General features: G+C 37.4%; 1 protein-coding gene across 1 annotated transcript in view; it reads left to right on the top strand.

Moving 5' to 3' along the window:
- Positions 1-21,006, top strand: part of LOC137850821 (dynein axonemal heavy chain 5-like) — a 147,919-nt gene that overhangs the window by 106,978 nt on the left and 19,935 nt on the right. Inside the window, exons 65-72 of the mRNA XM_068671256.1 lie at positions 1,094-1,264; positions 1,643-2,021; positions 3,191-3,462; positions 5,356-5,520; positions 7,822-8,089; positions 12,832-12,953; positions 14,121-14,468; positions 17,811-17,999. Coding sequence (XP_068527357.1) covers positions 1,094-1,264; positions 1,643-2,021; positions 3,191-3,462; positions 5,356-5,520; positions 7,822-8,089; positions 12,832-12,953; positions 14,121-14,468; positions 17,811-17,999 — 1,914 coding nt within the window. The remainder of the gene's footprint in view (positions 1-1,093; positions 1,265-1,642; positions 2,022-3,190; positions 3,463-5,355; positions 5,521-7,821; positions 8,090-12,831; positions 12,954-14,120; positions 14,469-17,810; positions 18,000-21,006) is intronic.

The following is a 21,006-nucleotide window of genomic DNA, read 5'->3' as shown; positions in this document are numbered from 1 at the left end:
TATTTGCTTATTTTCTGAAAGACGCACTTTAAAGGCTTACAAATAGAATGGGCGGGGTGTCTGTGCTTAAGATAAACTTGTCCATAAATAGAATTTAAGTATGTACTTAAATTCATGTTCTAATCTTGTGTTAACGAAAGAGGAGAAAATGTGGAAGCTGAACCTGAATGACTGGGGCTTAAATCATTCTCTTCTTTTACGACATGTTTATTTGTAGCTTCCACAGAGGTACATAATATAGTCCTAGAATATATTATGAACAGTTCCCAAATAAGTTTGTGAGAGTGAATAAATTTGTCACTACTCCTTTGAAATACAAGAGAGCCTCTCCTGTACTCTGTAACTGTGTACACCTCCTTTTTATCTAACTTGGCACATTGTCAAGAATGAAAATAAACTGAAGCCATAGGTGTAGGTAGACTTGTATTATTAACTGCCTTTTCCTTACAGAAAGGTTGACTCAATTGATTAAATAAAGGTACCCAGCAAGGGTGTCTCTGAGCTGTGTTGGACTGTGCAATATAAATGCTTCATTTCACTTGGCATTGTGTTGACTTGTCTGTCATTGTTCACTTGCCATTGCCTGTCTTGTAGAAATAGAATAAAAATTCCACATCACATAGATAGTAATTGTTGTAGTATTTCCTATTTTCTAAGCAGTAGGGGAGTGTATCTTACAAAGTCACAGGATAATAAAAGTTAGAAAAGGAACAGGTCATCCAGTCAATTTCCCTAAAAATGTAGAATCGGTCCATAGAATGCATTTTCCAGTCCTTTGTCTGATTTAATTTTAAGTACTTAATGTAATGTGACCCTTATTATTTCCCATTGGAAACTAGTTTCAGTGCTTTAAACATCTTACTATGAAGAAGATTTTTTGGGGGGTTAATTCTGATGCTTTTTCACTCCTCAGTGTGCTGCATCAGTCAAACAAAAGTAGTAGACATAAATGACTTCAAAATACAGAAATGTTATATGCTACAGAAAAAGCAGGAAACCCCACAAACTATCATGCATGAAATCATGTTTTCTGTGTCATTTAAGGCATCTTTCTTTGAATTAATCTTAAATATTTCTGATTTTCTGAATACAGGAACTGGAGGCAGAAAGAGTTAAACTGATGGAGGAAGTGACATCTAACAAGAGGAAAATGCAGGAGCTTGAAGATAATCTACTCTTTCGTCTAACCAGTACAGAGGGCTCTTTGGTTGAAGATGAGTCTCTGATAGAAGTCCTAAGAATCACTAAAGCAACAGCAGAAGAGGTGAATATTATGTACATTGTAGATATATTTTGTGAATGTAAAGATTATCTGTAGAAAGATCCTTTTTTTGTTTTGTTTTTCCATTTAGAGTTTCTGTATAGCATCTGACTTCTTAACAAATAAATGGTAGAAACATTATCATTTTTCATCACGAAAATATTGCAGAATTAAACTATTACCTGGACAGTGTTGCATATTGCAGACATACCTTGCAAGTGCACACATGAAGACACAATGCCTCTGTAAAAACACTGAATGAAGCAAAGCTTGACTAAAAATACAAATGTGATCTTAATCAAGACCTTTTACTTTTGCTTGTGCAGTATAAATCAAAAGTGATGTGACTTAATCTCCATGGTCTTTTCAATTAATTTTAAGGTCAGTGAAAAATTAAGTGTAGCAGCAGAGACAGAGGTGAAAATCAACACTGCACGTGAAGAGTATCGGCCTGTTGCTTGTCGTGGTAGCATCCTTTATTTCCTAATTGTGGAAATGAGCTTGGTTAATGTCATGTACCAAACATCCTTACGGCAATTCCTTGGCATTTTTGATCTGTCAGTGGAAAGATCTCAGAAATCTCAGATCACAGCAAAAAGGGTACTATATGTAATCGAGCATCTCACCTACGAAGTCTTCAAGTATACAGTTCGAGGGCTGTATGAAAATCATAGATTCCTGTTCACATTGCTTCTGGCACTGAAGATTGACTTGCAGGCCAAGAAAATTTCACACAATGAGTTTGAGACACTGATCAAAGGTAATTTCTCTTTAAAATCTGCTCTATTTACATATGTCTGTGAACTGCCTAATTCAGATTTTGCCCTGCTTACAGTAGCAATATATTGTATCCAGTAGGAGCAATGATTTTTAACTGGTGAATGAACGCATGTATATTGCACAACAGAGGTTTACAATATAAATTTAACAAAATGAACAGTATAGATTATTCACTGTCAAAATAAAGCTAAAATCAGTTATATGGTTATTTAACTGTTTTGCATTGGATAACAGAAAAAAAAAAAAAACATTACTTTATAAGAGATTGGGTAATTTTCTCCTGTGTACCCCTTTTTGAGTTTCCACATACCTTCGTCTGTGAGGTTGGAGACAGTCAGAAAAATCTCTTTTTATTGCTGGTGAGCAGGCATATGAATGCATTAGAACTCTATATATTAAAGTGTCAGCATAAAAAAGAAAAAGTGGAAATTTGTTACATATTGTAAAACATTGTTATATGTCAGCTCCACTACATTATGCTGCCTCTGCATGTCACTGCTAAGACACAATGACAAAGAAAAGTTTTGGTAAAACTTACAAAGTTCTGGTGGAGGTGGACTTTGCTGTCTCCAAAATAAGCACAATCACATACCAATATAAATTCAACAGGGTACTTGCCATCCAAATATATCAGCTTGTTTTGTGAACACCAGTTTAATATTCAGCTTGGCTCAGCTGCATAGGAAGTACAAATGGGCACGATGCTGGAGTGGTGTGTGAGCTAAGTGGTTGTTGAAGTTACGTAGTTCTGGAAATGGGTGCATGGTGTGCTTTCTTGTTCTGTAGTCTAAATGAAGGGAGACTGGGCTAACCATAGGTCCTTCCCAGATCTGGAGTGAATACCTGGGTTTGAGTAACCTTTTAGCTAGGACAGCATTACTCTAACTCTACAGATGGATAAAAAAGAAGCTCAAAAAATATTGGGATATCAATTTTGGGAGGCACTGAGACCATTTATCATTTATGACCCCAATCTGTCTTTGTTAAATAATTCCTTTATGCAAATTCTAGATCTCCATGTCTTGGTTTGCAAAGATTTTTACTCTCTAAATAACAAAAATAAATATTTTTGATTACTTGTTATTTTTTGTTTTATCAATTTTATTTTATTTTATTTCTTTTCCTATACAATGCTTCTTTGTTTTGCAGGAGGTGCCAGTTTGGATCTGAATTCTGTGGAACCAAAACCAAAAAAGTGGATCCTTGATGTGACATGGCTCAACCTTGTGCAGTTGTCTAGCTTGAGCCCTTTTAGTCAGCTTCTGGTGCAAGTTGTTAGGAATGAGAAGGCTTGGAAAGCTTGGTTTGATGCAGAAGCACCTGAAAAAGCCATTATTCCTGATGGTTATGACAGCTTGCTGGATCAGTTCCGTAAACTACTCCTTGTCCGTAGCTGGTGCCCTGATCATACTGTTGCCCAAGTAAGATAAGCTTTCGTACAGTGTTTATGCTATATGTATATGTATATATGTATATATATATATCCTGTAGAACTACTAGTTCTAAGCTTCTGTCCTCTGACTTTGTTTTTATCATAATATGTGTTGCAGAATGAAGTATTTTGAAAATGAGAAAGAGTTTTGAGGTCCTTCTAATACACATGAAAGAAATATTTATTTAGTTGTAACAAAACATTGTACTTGATCTGTAAGAATGCCAGTCTTTTTGCGTGGCATTTCTTAAGTGGAGCCATGAAACTTGTGAAGCAATTACATTTGTCCAGAGAATTAAAAGATGCATCCCTATTTCTTCACACAAGAAGTGGAAAGAGAACAGCTCACATTGATGACAGGTGCAATAAAATAGCTGAACTGTTTACTTACCTGTAGCTCCATGCTGAGGAAGTAATAATTAAGACTGTCTCATTGCAGATATGGTAAGAGAAACTGTAACGGAATAGCAGTTTCTCAACAGGATGAGATATTTCAATTTTCTTTTCCATATAGGTTTATGAGATGTTCGAACCTATCAGTATATCTTATTTTCAATTTTTTTTTCAATCTTCAGCTGCACTGAAAAGTAGTACTTCTGATTTTCTTCCATATCTCAACTTTATACATTAGACATTGTGATAGCATCCATGTTGTATTTAGGGGACATCATTTTTTTTCAGGGACCTCTTCTTCAACAAGATCCATGAACGATTCATCCTTCGTGCTTTCCTATTCTGTAGCTGGCAAAGGAAAGAAGTATGGGAACTCCACAATTTAAACAGTCCAAAATAATAAAGCTGCTGCTGCTTATCCATTAATACTTATATTGTCTTGAAACAACCATCTTTGAGACAGAATGTCTCTGAACAGTAATTTCAAAAAGTGTAATTGTTTTAATTGTTGAGGAAAAGGGAGATCCTTTTTATTATTATTTTCTTTCTCTCTTCTTTTCCTACTTTCCCCAAACATTATAAAGTTTTACCTCTTTTAACTAGGGCAGAAGTCATGCTTAATAGTGGAAAGTGTATTGATTGATGTGTTGTTTTTTTTTTGTTTTTTTTTGGATCTGACATCTTCCTCAGTCCCCTTTGATCTTGGGTGTTTCTTTCTGTAATGCACTCCCCAGAATCTGTGCTAGTAGTTCACACAGTTGGAGAATCATGGCTCTCAGAAAAGTCTTTTACACACCAGGATAGCTTAGAAATCCTTTTACAAAATGTCCATGCAAAGAGGAAAACAGAGGCATAAGGAATGCTGAGACCTTCAAGGGTTAAGTCTGAACTGTGTTTATATTCTGTAGAAACAGATACTTAGTGTAGGACTTGCATTTGGTAGCCACCAGGCAGGAGAATTCTGTTTGTATTTCCAGCAAATCGATGGAAAACTAAGCGAGTCAGTTGAAAGATCTGTTTAGTCTGCTATGCTGTAGAGCCAGTGCCAACAATACATTCATGGAAGAGCTAAGAATGGGGCTGCTATAAAGCAGCTCTTTCACTTGGCATTCTACCAAGCTTTAGCAATCAGTAATTTAAGAGCAACATTTTGGTTGTCCTCAGAGCCAACAGTGGATCTATTTTGCATGGATTTCTGTAGTTCTTTAAAAAAAAAACATTTAGCATACTCAAACAACAATGCTCACAGATTGGCTGCTGTGTGAACAGAATTCTTTTGTTTCTTTCAAGTTTGTTACTTGAGAATTTTAATAGTTGCAACATGTAGGACTGTAACTTTTCTTTTGTTAAAGCTGAAAATAAAAGTTTAAAAAATTGTTGTCATCCAGTGCATAGATATTGGCAAATTCCACATCAGTGATTATTGGTAAATAAAAAAATTTACAAAAAAAAATTTGTAACTTTTGTTGTTGTTGTTGTGTTGTTTTAGGCTCGACACTACATTGCAGAATCCCTGGGTGTGAAATATGCAGAAGGATTTATTCTTGAGATGGAAGCAATGTGGACAGAAAGTGACTGTCGAACACCTTTGACATGCTTTTTGTCAGTGGGGTCTGACCCCACTGAAAATATAGAACGTCTTGCAAAATCAAAGGTATCCTCAAGTCCATGTAAACACATTAGCTGATTCAGATTGGATTCCTATTTTCTTTCTTGGCTTATAGTATGAATACAAATTTGAGTGTCAGCTTTAAGATGGTGTCTTCTGTCACTTATTTGGCCCATCAACACAAATGGACTCCTAGATAGTTCCTTACACTTTCTCCAATAGGATTTAGTTTCTGTAATCAATAAAGAGAAAGAGTGGCTCCTCTGAAAGCATTTCAGAGTATACGATTGAATTGTAACTCTAACTTGCATCCAGGAGCTGAGTATTTCTATCCCACTGGCCATACAAGCAGGCAAGGGATACTAAACTCCTAACAGAGTTACGTGAAGTTAGCAAGTCACTCAGAGTCACTCTTGCAACCAGGGGAACAAAACTCTCCCATTCCGCCAAATCTTAAGCAAAACCTTAGTTTAGTAAAGTGCTCAAAGATAGATGGTGCTCTGCAGTTGACTGTTAAAATCCATCAGGTTTTGCTGCCATTCCAAAAGTATATTGCAGTGGGTAGTTTTAAAGTACTTTCATGTTTTAAGGAAGACTATATAGAGCAACAGGAAGTCAGGCTGCAAAGGTGCCGAAGAGATTACCTAGTTTATTCATGCAGGGCTATTAATGGCACCTCTAAGTATGATATTAACAATATAAACCACTCATTTACAGTTGACATTCTTCAAATTCATGACAAGAATGTATTTTTCACTCTAAGATTTTATTGTTCAGATGTCTTCCCCTCAAAGAAACGGAAACAGTATCTGTGACTACTGAGCTATATAGACTTCTTTACAAAGCAGGCAAACTATCTTAAAACTAGTTGGATTTCTGCTCCCTATGAATTTCTGCCCCCACTTGAATTCAAACCTTTGAATTAAAATGAAATTAATCTTATCTAGCTTATAACAATGTTAAAAACATATACTTTAATTATTATGCAGTTTGTTTCTTACTTCAGGGGCCTTCAGCAGAACTGTCAGGGACACTGAGCTGACTAAAATTATAGTATTTTCATCTGCATGGTGCATTAAGATGACACATATGCTGATCTTACTCACTATTTACAGAAACATTCTGTAGGCAGACATTTTGATACAATTATTTCAAAAGGAGTAAAATAAAGACAATCCATAACGAAAAAAAATATTTTTTTCCTTTTCTTGATGTTTCTATAACCTTTACTGATTGTACATTTGAGAGGTAACTGCTGAGAAGAGCAAGTTACGAGCATATGCTTTGTTAGAGAACACTGAACCAGCTGAATATATATGCAATCTGGAGGGGTAGTTGTAGTGTCTGACTTAGAGAAGTGCTAGCTGTATTTCTCCTTAGAACAGACAAAGGTTTTGCTCCTTCAGCACGCAGCCAACTTCACAGCTTATTCAGCTTTGCTTCTTGCAGGTTATTTAGCTTCTCTTCCTTTAGCTGCATTTTCAGTTTTCACTGATCTGAGAGCAGGATATAGCTTTTCTGATCTTTGGTGTTTTCTTCTTAAATCTTTTGCCAGGATGTGGAGGATCATACAGTAGCTGCATTTATACTATTAAATAAAATCAGGTCAGGGCCTGTTCTCTGACTGTAGGGTCAAGTGACCTGCCAGCTTCACATGGTTAAGCTTTTTCTCTCACAGTCTCATCTGCATTGTTTAGGACTGTCTGACTTTCTTCTTTTTGGTTTCCCAGAGACAGAGTTTCTAGCAGGAAAACTTAAGGTTAAATTTGCAGCTTTTAGCTAGTTGAAGATAGGCCCACATTGACAGGTATTGATGCAGCTCATGGCTCACAGCATAAGAAGTCTGGAGCAGGAAACCATCCATGAAACTCAGCCTTTTCACCAGTTCTTTGCCCACGGCTTCATCTGTACCTACAACGTGTATGGACTAACATACTCAACTGGGCTTGACAATTCTGTTTCTTCCCTGTTGGGACTCAGGCAGCCAACCTAAGCCAGGGGACTGCGTATTTAACAAGAACAGTAAGAATTATAAAAAAAGAGGGAGTTTTGCCTGCATGTTACCCATGGACTGGTATGGTCCTGATAGCAACCTGGTCGGTTTGTCTTTTTCAGATCCCTTTTTGAGGGCTTTTTTCATCTTCTGTTTTTCTGAATGATTGCACTTGGAAGTTTGTGCTCTTTTGCTTACTCTGTTTTAGTATAATTAATCTCCACTGATTTGAGAGGTTTTCTTTGTGGCACAGTGTCACTACATACTGGCTTACAGAAGCAGTAAATCATGTGGCTAATCATTCTAAAGAACTGCATTAAAAAACAATACAAAGCATTTTTTTCTCCTTCCAGAACATTCCCTGTCGTGCCATTTCAATGGGTCAGGGCCAAGAAGTCCATGCAAGGCGCTTGTTAAATCAGTGCATGCAAGATGGAGGATGGCTTCTTCTACAGAACTGCCACCTTGGCTTAGACTTTCTTAGTGAATTAATGGACACCATCACCACAACAGAAACTATGAGTGAAGGTTTCAGGACCTGGATCACTACAGAGGCTCACCCAGACTTTCCTATTAATCTTTTGCAGTCATCTGTCAAATTTACTAATGAACCACCTCAAGGTAGGAAAACATGCTTTTTGGGGTGGGTCTAAGTGGGAAGAGGAGGGGGAAAAGGAGCTTGATTTTGTTTCTCCTCTGTATCACTGTTATCTGTGCAGTGTTTTAGTCTTTATTCTCTGTTGTTTCATTAGCTAAATACAGCACTATGTTAGTCATTCTTGCAATGTATAAAGCATGAACCTTTGGGGGAGAAAATGGACATTGTTTTGTGACGGAAATTGATTGTCATTTTGTTGTTTGGGTAGATCCTGTGGATCATGTCAGTGTTCCTTTCTTAAGCTTAGTGCAAGCCATCACTCTTTTCATGCCATCCTGTTAAACCCAGCCAAAGATGCAGAGAAGAACTGATCCTCTGCTCTCCTGGGTAAGGAAATGGAAGAGTTCTTCTGAACATCCACCCACAACCTTCCTAGTTGCAGTATGTTGCTGTGGCTGTTGCTTCTTGTTATGTCATCTGGCACTACTGAGAAGAGTCTGATCCCAGCATTTTTTTTAACGTGCTTCAAGTATTTGTGAGTAGCTATAGAATCACCCCTTAGCCTCTGTCACTGCAAGACAGTAAATAAAAAACCATGGTAGATCTGGCTACTGGGGTTTACTTAAGAACAAGTGAAATTAGGGCTTTTAGGCAACGTGATTATTTGAAACACTCACTGTTTCATGCTCCCACAATCACATAACATTGCATTAAATTGGTCTTGACTTCCCTTCCTATCACAGATATCACAGCTGGTCCAGGAAGGTCAGAGAGAAAGTCAGCAGGAAGATATGTTGTTTTCATGCTGTGTAGCTGCATGCAGCTACCAGTCTTGAACATTATTGGCCAAGGTCCCTGGGCATCGTCTGATATTTGTCTTCATACATCGCCTCCATCTCCAGGATCTTGCCCCACTTCTGTGATGTTTTCTTTGGCTGAGATGTCCTTCTCGTGCTTTTCTGCACTGTTAAGCCCCCAGTTTTCCTAAACTTAATAGTATGTGTACAGAAGCACAACTTGTGAACAGTGGTAGTTCTGGCTTACATCATTCTGACTCAGCCAGTTTTTGTAGCCTGTACAAGTTGCAGCTGCCAAGTAAAAGGTTTGTGCTTTAGAGTTCAATATTTCAGTTTTGAACTGTCGCTGTCCCACATATGTACACAGTTATCTGCTACTTTTCAGTGTTCACAATTTAAACTGTTTTTTGCATACCTATTTTTGTAGGTCATGCACTTGCAGCACCCCACCACATTTATAGGCTTCTCCCATTTCTCTTGTGTGCCCAAAGTGGACATTTTGTCTGAGGGGAAGCCTGACCAGTGCTAAGGAAAAAGTGATAAGAACTTCCTTTAATCTGCTGGCTATGTTCCTTCTAAGGCTGCCTACTATCTGGTTTGTCTTATTGGCTAGGAGAGTGCTATTTTGTCTTGTAGTCATCCTGGCATCTGCAATAACCCTGAGGTGCTTACCAGTAGGATTTGGCCAGTTGGACCCCGGCTTGTATAAATGCATGGGGTTAGTCTGCCATAGTTCTTGCTGAACTTCATGCAGGTTCTATTGGCCAAGTCTTCAACTTTATACAGATTCCTCTGGACTGTTGCTCTGCCATTTAGTATGTCAGCCACTCTTTCTAATTTAGTGTTGTCTGCAAATTTGTTGAGGTTGCCCTTTATCTCCTTATTCAAGAAATTGATGAACATACTGAACAATGTCTGTTCCTGGTGTACTCCTCTTTTTCTGGCCGCCAGAAAACTATAAGCCATTGATTACTTACTAATCTTTGAAACTAGTAGGCAACCTGCTGGCATTCTATGATGAGGTGATTGGTTTAATGGATGAGGGACAGTGAATGGTGTTTTTTATCTTGCCTTGAAAAAGGCTTTTGACACGGCTTCCCATAACATCCTTACAGACACACTAATAAGGTAGGGATTATGTAAGTGGACAATGATGTAGACTGATAACTGTATGAAATGCCAAGCTCAAAGGATTTTGGTCAGCTGCATAAATCCAGCTGGAGAGCAGTCACTAGTGATGTACCCTAGGGATCAATACTAGGGTCAGCAATGTTTAAAATTATTTAAATGTTTAAAATTTAATATGTAAATTTATATATATATAAATGCTTAAAGAAAATGTTTATACTTTTGATTTATAACCTGGACAATGGGAAAGAGTGCACCTTCAGCAAGTTTATAGATGAGACAAAGTGGGAAGAAGGGGTTGATACACCAGATGGTCATGTTGTTGTTCAGTGGGAGCTTGACAGGCTGGAGAAATGGGCTGACAGGAATCTGCTGAATTCAACACAGAGAAATGCCAAGTACTCCGCCTGGGGAGAAAGAAATCCATACAACCACACACAATGGGGCTGACCAGCTGCTAAAGCAGATTTACATAAAAGGGCCTGGAGCTCCTGATGGACATCAAGTGGAACATGGGCCAGCAATTTGCCCTTGGAGAAAAGATGGCCTGCAGCACCCTGGGCTGCATTAAGAAGATCATTTCTGGAAGGTTGAGGGAGGTGATACTTCTCTTCTCAACCCATGCTGAGAGAATACCTGAAATGGTCTCTCCAGGTTTGGCCTTCCCAGCACAAGAAAGATATGGACATACTGGAGTAAGGTCAGTGATGGGCCACAAAGATACAGAAGGGATTGGAGCATGTAAGGAAAGGCTGAGGGAGTTATGATTGCTTAACCTTGAGGAGAAAAGGGTCAGGAGGCATCTTATCATTGCATATAAATGCATGATGGGAAAGAGTAATGAAAATTGCACGACATTGGTACCAAGTGAAAGAAGGAAAGGTGATAGACTGAAATGGAAAACCAGAAAATTCCAGTCCAACATTAGAAAAATACTTAACCCAGTGTGAGGGTGGTCAAATACTGGAACAGCTTGTTCAGGGAGTTTTACAGGCTCCATCTTCAAAACCCACCTAGATAAGGTGCTGAGTGATCAGCTGTAGTTGATCCAGCTTTGAGAATGGGTTTTGGGGAAGGTGGCCACCAGAGGCCCCTTCCTGCCTCACCTGTTTGGTGGGATTCTGTGTGATATGAAAGCATCCAGAGTAGTCCCTAAGCTACTGCTGTCCTGCTGTTGACTGCCACTCTCTTACCCAAATTATGTTGCTACCTGCAGATGTCATTTATGTATTTATAGAAGAAACTTTACTACACTGCCTTATGTCTACTCATTGTGTATGATGAGGGAAGGCTGTATTAGTATTTTGGACTGTGGCAGAAAGAAGTCCTTAAGTCTGACAGTCTTTCTTTTAACTCTCTCATTTTTGACTGTGTAACACATTAACTTACCCTTCATTTATATGTGTGTTTTACCACTGATTTCAGTTAATGAAGTCTGTAGGAGCTGAGAATTTGTATCCAAGGTCAAATTTAATCCCTCAGTCATTTAAAACTCTTAATTTCAGTATCCATCCTCCTTTGCACTCTAGTAAGATTTCTAGTGTTTGATTGCTGTAGAAGACACTCTTTCAGTGTATATACTTCACCTTCAAGAGCAGTGTCCTGATAAAAATTTCTTACCTCTTTCTCTTCTCCTCTACCCTTTTTTATTCAGTGCTCAGCATATTTTTAGTTGCACTGTGATCCCTCCTTATCATTCAGATCATAAATCAAATCTATCAAGTGACAACACCCTATAATGCCAAGAAGCAGTGTTCTAATCCATACTATAGCCAATTTGCAACTTGCTCTTAATAACAGAAATATGCCTGGGGTAAAATTTAAGTCAAGATTAAATATAAACAGTTTTAGTGTTCTGATACTGTCATGTTATGTTGGTAGCATGATGTGATAAGATTCTTTGTTTGATGAATTCCTCTTGATTCTGGAGCTTTATTCTAATAATATGTTGAAAATGTGTTTGCTTGAATATTGTTCTGGAGGATCTTTGTGAAATAGGAAAGAAGCAAAAAGTCTTTTCTTGTATCACAAGAAGTACAGTGACTTGGCCATTCTATTTACTGCACTTGAAATCTATCTTTTTAGTCTTGTGTTAAGCTTATTAGGTGGAAGGTATCATAAGACAGACCTGGTGTGAGTAATTCCCACTTGGTGTTGTCTGGCAAAGAAGAGACTATGCTTCAGTAACACTGCCAGAGAGCATCTGCTATTTACATATTCTGTGGAAGCTGAAATTGTGTCAGTAACATCTGCCTGAATCTTTTCCTGGGATATGAAGCCTCAGTGCTCCAAGAAACCTCCCCAAGTATTAATATTTCCACTATGAATTTAGGATCCTTACCTCATCTACTTGGTGCCAGTTTAAGAAGCTGCACACAGAATTTTGAGATTGCTGTAGGAATGAAATCTAAATAAATTATCTTTGGTAGAACCAAATTTCATTTTGTATGTAAATATTGAAATACAGACTGTTGGATGTGCAGTTTGATTTGACATGTTAGGTGTCTTTGTCAGTTGTTGAATAGTTATGTTTATTATTCAGTTGTTACTGCTGACATTTGGAATATGGTTACTTAAGTACAATTCCTTATGGATTCCAGAATTTAATGTAATCTCCGGTCTGTCATCTTCTACATGAAACAAAACGTAGTTGAACTTTGCCTGGTATGACCAGCTGAGCAGATAATTGATTCAGAGGGATTATTTGAAGCTATATATAGCCATAATATAAGATAATACTGTAAATTGGAGGAGTGAATCCTGCTTAACTGAAGTTGGAGTTATCAATTCCACATATATATTTTTTTCTCATATATAATATTTTTATACTTATTTTCTAGGTGTGAAAGCTAGCTTAAAACGAACATACTCTGCTATTACTCAGGATCACCTAGAAGTGAGCAACATGCCCCAGTGGAAACCACTGCTATATGCTGTAGCATTTCTTCACACAACTGTTCAGGTTTCAAATTGTTTCTTATTCTTCTGTGATGAAGCCATGTTTCATTTGTTAATGAATATGTTAGTAATGAAAAACTTATCTATATGTAAAGCCTATATTGGCAAATTAATAGAAACAGAATAAGAAAGAAAACATGCCTCTATTACTGCACCTGTCTGCACATGTTGTTCTTGTCCCTCCAACAGGGATGGTATTTCAGAGTCAAAAAGGACAGTCAACCAATTAACAGTTAGATTACTCTTATGTTAAAGTCTTTGGGCATGACTGTGTGATCTATATTTCAACTAACTGGTTTGTAGTAATACTTTAAACCATAAAAGCACATTAAAGAAATATACAGCTTGGAGAGGACAACCCTAGTCTTGAAACTACTGCTTTCACAATGAGAAGGGGTGATGGGGTAAATATAAATCCTTCCTTCACTGAATCCTACAGGAGGAAATGAAGGTGGAAGATGGTTCTGGGTCTTGCTTTTCAGGAGTTCTGTTAGAGAAAGTGCTTGATGGATTAACCACAACTTTCCATTGTTCTCTTGTCAGATTTTTCAGCATCCTTAGTTTATATCTGTTACCTAGTTAATTTAATTCTGTGGCATCCATGCTCTGATCCATTGTGGTCCAAGTGGCAGTCTGTGGCATGCTTGCCTTTGGCTCAGCTTTTTGGTGGTAATTAAGAATACCAGATACTGCCCAAACATCCACATACTGCTAGCTGCATCTGTAAATGATTCAGTAAGAAGCAACTTTTTCCTGTGTGCACCTGCAGGGGCTTCAGTGGTATGAATGTCCATAAAAGAACCACAAAAAATAGTCACGGCTGATGGATTTTGAACATTTTTTCCTAAAACAGCACTTTCATTTCTGAAATTAAAAAACTACAGTTCTAGACTCACAGAGTCACTGCATTTAAAAAAGAGGGTATTTTCTCAGAGAAAATGTTTATATTCCTCTTTTTTTTTCTCATCTCTGTCTACTGGTGATGATAAATGAAGAAATATTTAAGTACTAGATAATTAATCAAGCATTTGGCCTTGTATGCATTAAGTGAAAAATCATTTTTTTTAAGTTGGTGGAATACAGCCCAGCATATTTCATGTATTTTTCTGCACTCAATCTTTTCTCCAAAATTACTATCAGGCTTTTACCTTTAATTCTGCCTGTCTTCCAGGAAAGAAGAAAGTTTGGTCCACTGGGCTGGAATATTCCTTATGAATTTAATCAGGCAGACTTCACAGCCAGTGTGCAATTTGTTCAGAATCATTTGGATGACATGGACATTAAACGTGGAGTGAACTGGAGCTGCGTTCGCTATATGCTTGGGGAAGTGCAGTACGGTGGCCGCGTAACTGATGACCTTGACAAAGCACTGCTGAATACATTTGCAAGAGTATGGTTTGGAGAGCATATGTTTAGTGACAAATTTTGTTTCTACAAGGATTATGTTATTCCAAAAGGGAAAACAGTTGAAGACTATCTGCAGTACATAGAGCAATTGCCAGTGATTGATACACCTGAGGTAAAATATTTTGAAGTATTAAATAGAGTTTTTGTCAAAAAAAATCATTTTCCAGAGCCATGAGTGTACAGGCAGAATTAGCAGGACCAATAGGGATACTGCTGTAGTGGGTGTCTATTAAATATCTGCTAAGCAGGAAGATGATGTAGAGGTACAGACACTTAGAAGAAGCCTCACATTCACGTGCCCTGGTTCTGTTGGGCAAGATACAGACTTAGCAGAGTGAGTCCAGCAGAGGGCTGTGAAGATGATAAAGGGACTGGAGCTTCTTTCATATGAGGAAAGGCTGAGACATCTGGGACCCTTTAGCCTGCAGAAGAGAAGGCTCATGGGTGGATCTTATCAATCTGTATAAATACCTGTTGGGAGGGTGTAAAGAAAACAGAACCAGACTCTTTTCATTGGTGTCCAGTGAAAGGACAATAGGCAATGAGTGTAAATTAAAAAACAGGAAATTCAGTCTGAACACAGGAGAGCACAGTGAGGGTGGCCAAGCACTGGCACAGGTTTCTCAGAGAGGCTGGAAAGTCACAGTCTTTGGACATGTTCAAAAACCCAAGTGGGCACCATTCTAGACAGCCTGCTCTAGCTGAGCTGTTTGAGCATGTGGTTTGGATTAGATGTCCTAGACAGGCTCTTTCCAACCTAAACTTGATTTTGTGACTCTGCATGGGATAGAGCAGACATGAGTAAAGAGAACTAATGAAATCAAAATCTGTATAGTCTCATTTGACAAGTTATATTTAGGACAATGTTCTGTTCTGAGGACAGTGAGAGATGGATGTTGTCATGAATTGATGGAGTAAAGTCCAGGGTAGCTCCTGGTTGCAAACATTTTTACATGACTCAGAGTGTGTACGCTGAAGTGGTCGCATTCATTGGAGGATTGCAACTTCCTATTCTCTCTAATACAGCTACAGGTGTTGAAGTCAGTTAAAATTGAAATAGAAGTGAATGTTATGGGTTTCTGTCTCATTGCTGTTAAGTTGATAAATGCCTTTATGGGTAATTTCTATTATAATTAAATAGACAGGACTGAATAGAAAAAAATGAATTTCTCTTACTGATAATGTGCTGGGTAAGAGGCTGAGAGGATTCTATGCTCATAAAACAAAATTTTAAAGGTTTGAATCAAGGTAGTGAAAGAGGATGCAAGGGCTTTTTTGCTGATAAAGATGCACCTTTAACCATTGACTTTTATGTGAATAGGATGAAGTCCAAGAATGCAAACATCTATTTCTCCTTCATGTTTTCACAAGTTAGAAAGAACATGTCTACTTTCTTCTGTCTTCCAAAATCTGTCAAAATTGCTCATGGCAACCTTTAACCTTTAAAGCTCCCAGCTGTCTTTGTTCCACAAAGGATATTGTACTAGTCAAAACAGTGTATCTTTGTTTCCTCCCATTTCCACTTTTTGTTGAGAAGGAAAGATTGAATAAGTCTGATTGCTGTGTCTTTGCTCTTTTGATGAAATTTCAACCCCTGATCAGAATAAACACTGACTTCTGAAGAGGGTGATTGAACTCAGCAATCCCTTTGAAAATGGCTTTGATTTCACAGGGGCACAGAGCATTAGCAATTGGTTTTGAGGATTTATCAGGCTAAAAAAAACCCTGAAAGACAGAATCCAACGTCACTTTTTTAATCAAAATTCGCAGAGATTTTGGTTCACAGGGAATGAGAAATTGGGCTCCTTGATTAATTTACAGGACCTCCAAGACACTGCTCTGCCCATTGTTTTACTACTCTGGTTTCTGTGATCATATATCACTTGCATGAACACCTAGCACCAGAGATTTTTTTTCAATGTGTAACATCCCTGTCTTTGTCAATATTACCCCAGTTATGAAATTAGCCCTTGGTCTAGCACTGCAGTTTACATTCACGATAGAAGATATTTTTTGGATTTCTAACTTGGGCTATAGCATTGCCACAAAATCTGAAAGAACAAAGACAAACAAGCCCTTATTCTGCAAGAGCACAAGCAGAAAAGAGTGTATCTTCAAATGTGTATTTCATCACGTGATGATAGAATATGAGTGCAATAAAGTGCATTGATATTTTCACTTTTTACAGCTCTAAATATACAGGTTGAGGTAACTGCTGTCTGTAAAACATGTTCAATCCTGCTTGGAATCTAATTCTATGCTAGTTTTTGTCCCACACTCACTCACAGCCAACAGTAGGTCTGCACTGTGTTCTTTATGCTGTTGTAAGGGTCAGATCCACAGACTGTGTAAACTGGCTTTGCTAGCTTTGACACAGGTGTAGCCACTTATATCCCTTGTCTTTGAGTTTCTAGATTTACAAACAAAAATGCTGCACACGGCCCTTTTTGTTCTGTACTCAAAGTGTGTAAATATTAATTAGTAGGAGTGTCTTCTTAGAATATGCTAATTTTAATACACAAAACCACATAACATGAGACAGAAAATTGCTTGGCATCGGTGCTCAGTTTGGGGGTAAGCATGCCTCGTTGTTGGATCAGTGGTGCAAAGTTTGTTAGAGATAATTAATAGCTATAATTCAGTGAGAGCTTGTGAAATAAGTTACAGTCCAATTCCTCCTGGATGAAAGTTGCAATCCACGTGACAATCAGAGACTTGCTGATACTTCAGCAGAGGTTTCTGAGAAAGCTATTATCATTTAAACAAAGGGCAGCTTTGCAGTAATTCTCTGCTAGATGTATTCTTAAATAAAATAATTCAATTTCAAAAGAAGGAGAAGTAAGGAATGGAGGACTTAAACCAAAAATAGCTCAAAACATAAAATATCCTAAATATTATCACCAGTCATAAAATCTCTGAGTACTTGAAACATGGGCAGTGTTTTATTCGCTGTGCTTCACGCTATAAAAGCCTAAGAGTCTGAGTGAAACAAAATGTATTAGAATTGGCAGTTAGTCTGATTGTTAGGGACATCTACTCGAGCAAGTACAACAGTATTAGAGCTGTAGAGAGAAGTTAGTGGTGAGGGGTCAGTGTCTGCATATGGCATGTTTCCAACAAGCTCTAGTCTCATCCAGTGGAAAGGAATCAAGTCTGTGTGCAGCATGATCCAAAGCCTGGTTTGTGGTAACAATCAGAAGATCAGTTCAAAACCACACTTGTCGTTTGAATGAAAATGCAGTTGTAGATGCAACCTGTGTTAATGTTTCTGTATAATTTGGATTGGTTCTTGTCCATTTAAATGGGTGGGCTTCCACAGACCCGTTCATGTCTATCATGCTATTGAGCTGTAGATTTTCTTCCTTGTTTATCTGTATTCATGGGTTCTTTCACTGATAAATTTTAAAAAGGAAAATTGCATTTTTTTCCTATTTTTTTTCCCTTTTTCTTTAAGGTATTTGGACTTCACCCTAATGCAGATATAACTTACCAGACCAACCTGGCTAATGAGACATTGAGTACAATAGCAAGCATCCAGCCCAAAGACAGCAGCACTGGAGGAGGGGAAACCCGAGAAGCAGTGGTGCAACGTCTTGCTGATGAGATGCTGGAGAAGTTACCTCCAGATTATAACCCTCATGAGGTATATGCAGCTTTTGAGATACAGATGTTTTATGTATATATGCATGTTCATGTTTTATGCGTTTTATTGTGCTTCTTTCTTGAATTTTAATAACCTGTGTTGTGAACACCTCCTAAAATTACACATAGTGCTTTAGGAGTCTGTTTTGGTTTATCATCTAAATTATTCCTATATCAGAAATATACATTGCAAATGCCATAGTCCACTTAGTGAATTACCTTGACTCAGAATAGCCACTGGAGACTTCAGAAAGTCCTCTCCCTCATCAGTAGCTTGGAGGAGGATACCAGTAGTTATAGCTTCCAATTTACCTACTTCTATTAGGATACCACCATTCTGAATAGTGGGTTTTATCACTGCCCTTTTTGTGTTCTGTCTCCCACTCCCCACTTTTATTTATTTTTTTTAAGTTTGAGCCATAACAGATGTATTTGCCAATTTTTTTCTCACATTTTCTATTAACAGTCTCATTAAATGGAAAACTCCAGCACAAAGTACTCTTTCATCATTTTGTAAGTGTGGATCTGGTGTATTACCATGTGTATGCTGAACATTAACTCTTGAAAACTCCCCCTTTCCATGATTTTATCATTTACAACTGTTTGTACTGATAATGCTTTTTCCCCTGCTTTCAGTCCATGCTTCTTGTAGACTGCCCAGTATGCAGTATTACAACTTGTTTTGTTATACTGTGTTTTCTGCACAAACTGCAATGTCCACTTAGGGTATGAACAGTAGTCTTGGGGCCCTGGCAATATTTCTGATATTCTGTTCTACCATTCATCTTAGATTTAATGTCTTGTATAAATCACTGACTAATTCAGCTCAAAACTTCTCTTTTCATTTCCCTCTTGGCAAGCCACTTTAAATTTGCAGCTTTTCTTTCATGAGCTTTCCTAGCAGCTTTCTCTATATAGTTATTTTTCCAACCATTCCTGCTTGTGTATCCCTTTTTTCTCACATGCTTACCGAGTATTTCCCAATGGGAGTATATTAATCATTTATTGTAGAGCTTGTTTTGGAATTAAGTCAGCTTTCTAGTTTTCACAGTTATTTAGTAATAAATAAATCATCAAATATGTTAAATACTGAATAGAATTAAATAAATTTATAGTGATTATTAACTCTTAATTATTGATTTAATACATTTAATAATTTGCACTTTGAGTCTGTACTTATAGTCTGCATCTTGGGTTGTTGTCAGTCCTTTTTTCTTATCCTTCATATTGGAGTAAAGATGTTAAAGATGTTTCACTGAACTAATTTCTAGTTTTATTCAGTTCTTTTTTTTTTTCAGTTTGCAATAGAGATAGCATATTGAATACCTGTGTAGCATGTATAGTTTTGAATATCTATTGAGATATTGTTTCCAAGATATTTCCCAAATCCTCCAAAGAACTATTTCTTCATTCCTTTGTTAAATTGCCAAGTTTTTTCCTCCTGAAGAATTTGTAATATTTAGAAGACAATAATAGTACTGAACTTTTGATTTCTTCTGCTTAATCTTGGTCTCATTCACTCTCATTCATTCTTAGTTTCATTCACTCAGGTTATCCATAAAAAACACACACAGAGTAGGCCTCCCCTTTTCAGTTACTCCCTCAATTGTTTTAGCTTTGCAGACAACCAGTGATGGAGCCAGGGACTGTACTGAAGGACCAAGATTCTGGAGGGTGTCTCAAGCTCAAGCCTGTACTCTTAACTTGTCCCCATTTTAGCACTGTATTTGGTACAATACGTTCTTTCCCAAGTGATGGTAATAAAAAGTCACCACCAATTATTTTCATTGCCATTTTGTCATCCAGTAATATGACAAGCTATTATCTTTCTCATGATCTGCCAAGCGTACATGCAAGATTTTATTTTCTCATAAGCAATCATCTATATAATGATTCTCACAATTAGATAGCTCTTTGCTTCTGTACTGCTTCTCTGACATCTTCTCTGAGCTTCGAGGAAACCTCTTGCTTCAATTTGTTTGACAGCTTTTCTCTTACGATTCAAGTAATGATATTCACATTGGTACTAGACAAGCAAATATTAAATATTAATGCTTTAGCATCATGCCCCCCAAATCTCCCTCCCATTTCTTCTAACAGGCAGAGTCAGAGGATAACCTGTTGGATCTACTTTTTTCCCTATATTTCTTGTAAATATATTCTGAGTTCAGGATGCAATTTTGTTTCTTTTTCTTTCCAGTAAGTGTAGCTACTACCTCTTCCTGGTGATTTCCAATTTTCTCAGACTTTGTGCATCTTGATCTGTGAATTGAACTTTGATTAATCACACCACTCTATTTATAACCTGTTTCTTTAGTTCATATTACTGATGGACAACATGGTGCTTTTCCACCATCCAAAAATTACAATCAGATTCTGTATCATGGTAGCAATTCTTTTACTCTAAGTATCTACAGAACATCTTGTGGCCATTTTCTAATAGTTTATGTTGATAGTAATTTGCTCCTCCGTACAACTCTTTGATTGTGTCAACTGCATTGTAGGTTCAGATTCTCCTTCTGCAGTGTTATGAAATTTGACGTTATTTCTTGCAGTTTTTGGTTCTTCAATATTTCCTTCTCATTTTGCCTAATGGATGTACCTTTTCTCTCATTCTCTATATCTTAGAACTAGTTTGGGTCTTCAATAATCCTTTCTTTGTCAGAAGGGGATTTCCCTTTTCTCCCATTAGTGCCCAGTTCTATCTCCTTATGCATTGTGCTTATGGTACCAGGAGTGTGGCCATTTCTACACAACAAGCAAAAAATCAAATATGGTTCTCATCTGAATTTAAGTTCTGTTATTCTGCAATTTCTTAGGAAGGATGGAGAGGACAATTGTAAATAAATCTAAATTTTTAAATGACAGTTTGCGTAAACTGTCAAAAAGAGAATGTCTAAGATACCAAAAGGAAAAAAAGAAGTTCACTAACATATAACCAATACTTTCACTAGTCAGAGCAGAAAAGAAGGGAGAGGTTTCAGATATTCTTAGAGGGAAAAGCAGAA

The sequence above is a fragment of the Anas acuta genome, chromosome 2 (assembly GCF_963932015.1).
Source record: "Anas acuta chromosome 2, bAnaAcu1.1, whole genome shotgun sequence".
Lineage (NCBI taxonomy): Eukaryota > Metazoa > Chordata > Aves > Anseriformes > Anatidae > Anas > Anas acuta.
The sequence above is the reverse complement of the archived record's forward strand: the minus strand, read 5'-3'. Positions and strand labels throughout refer to the sequence as shown.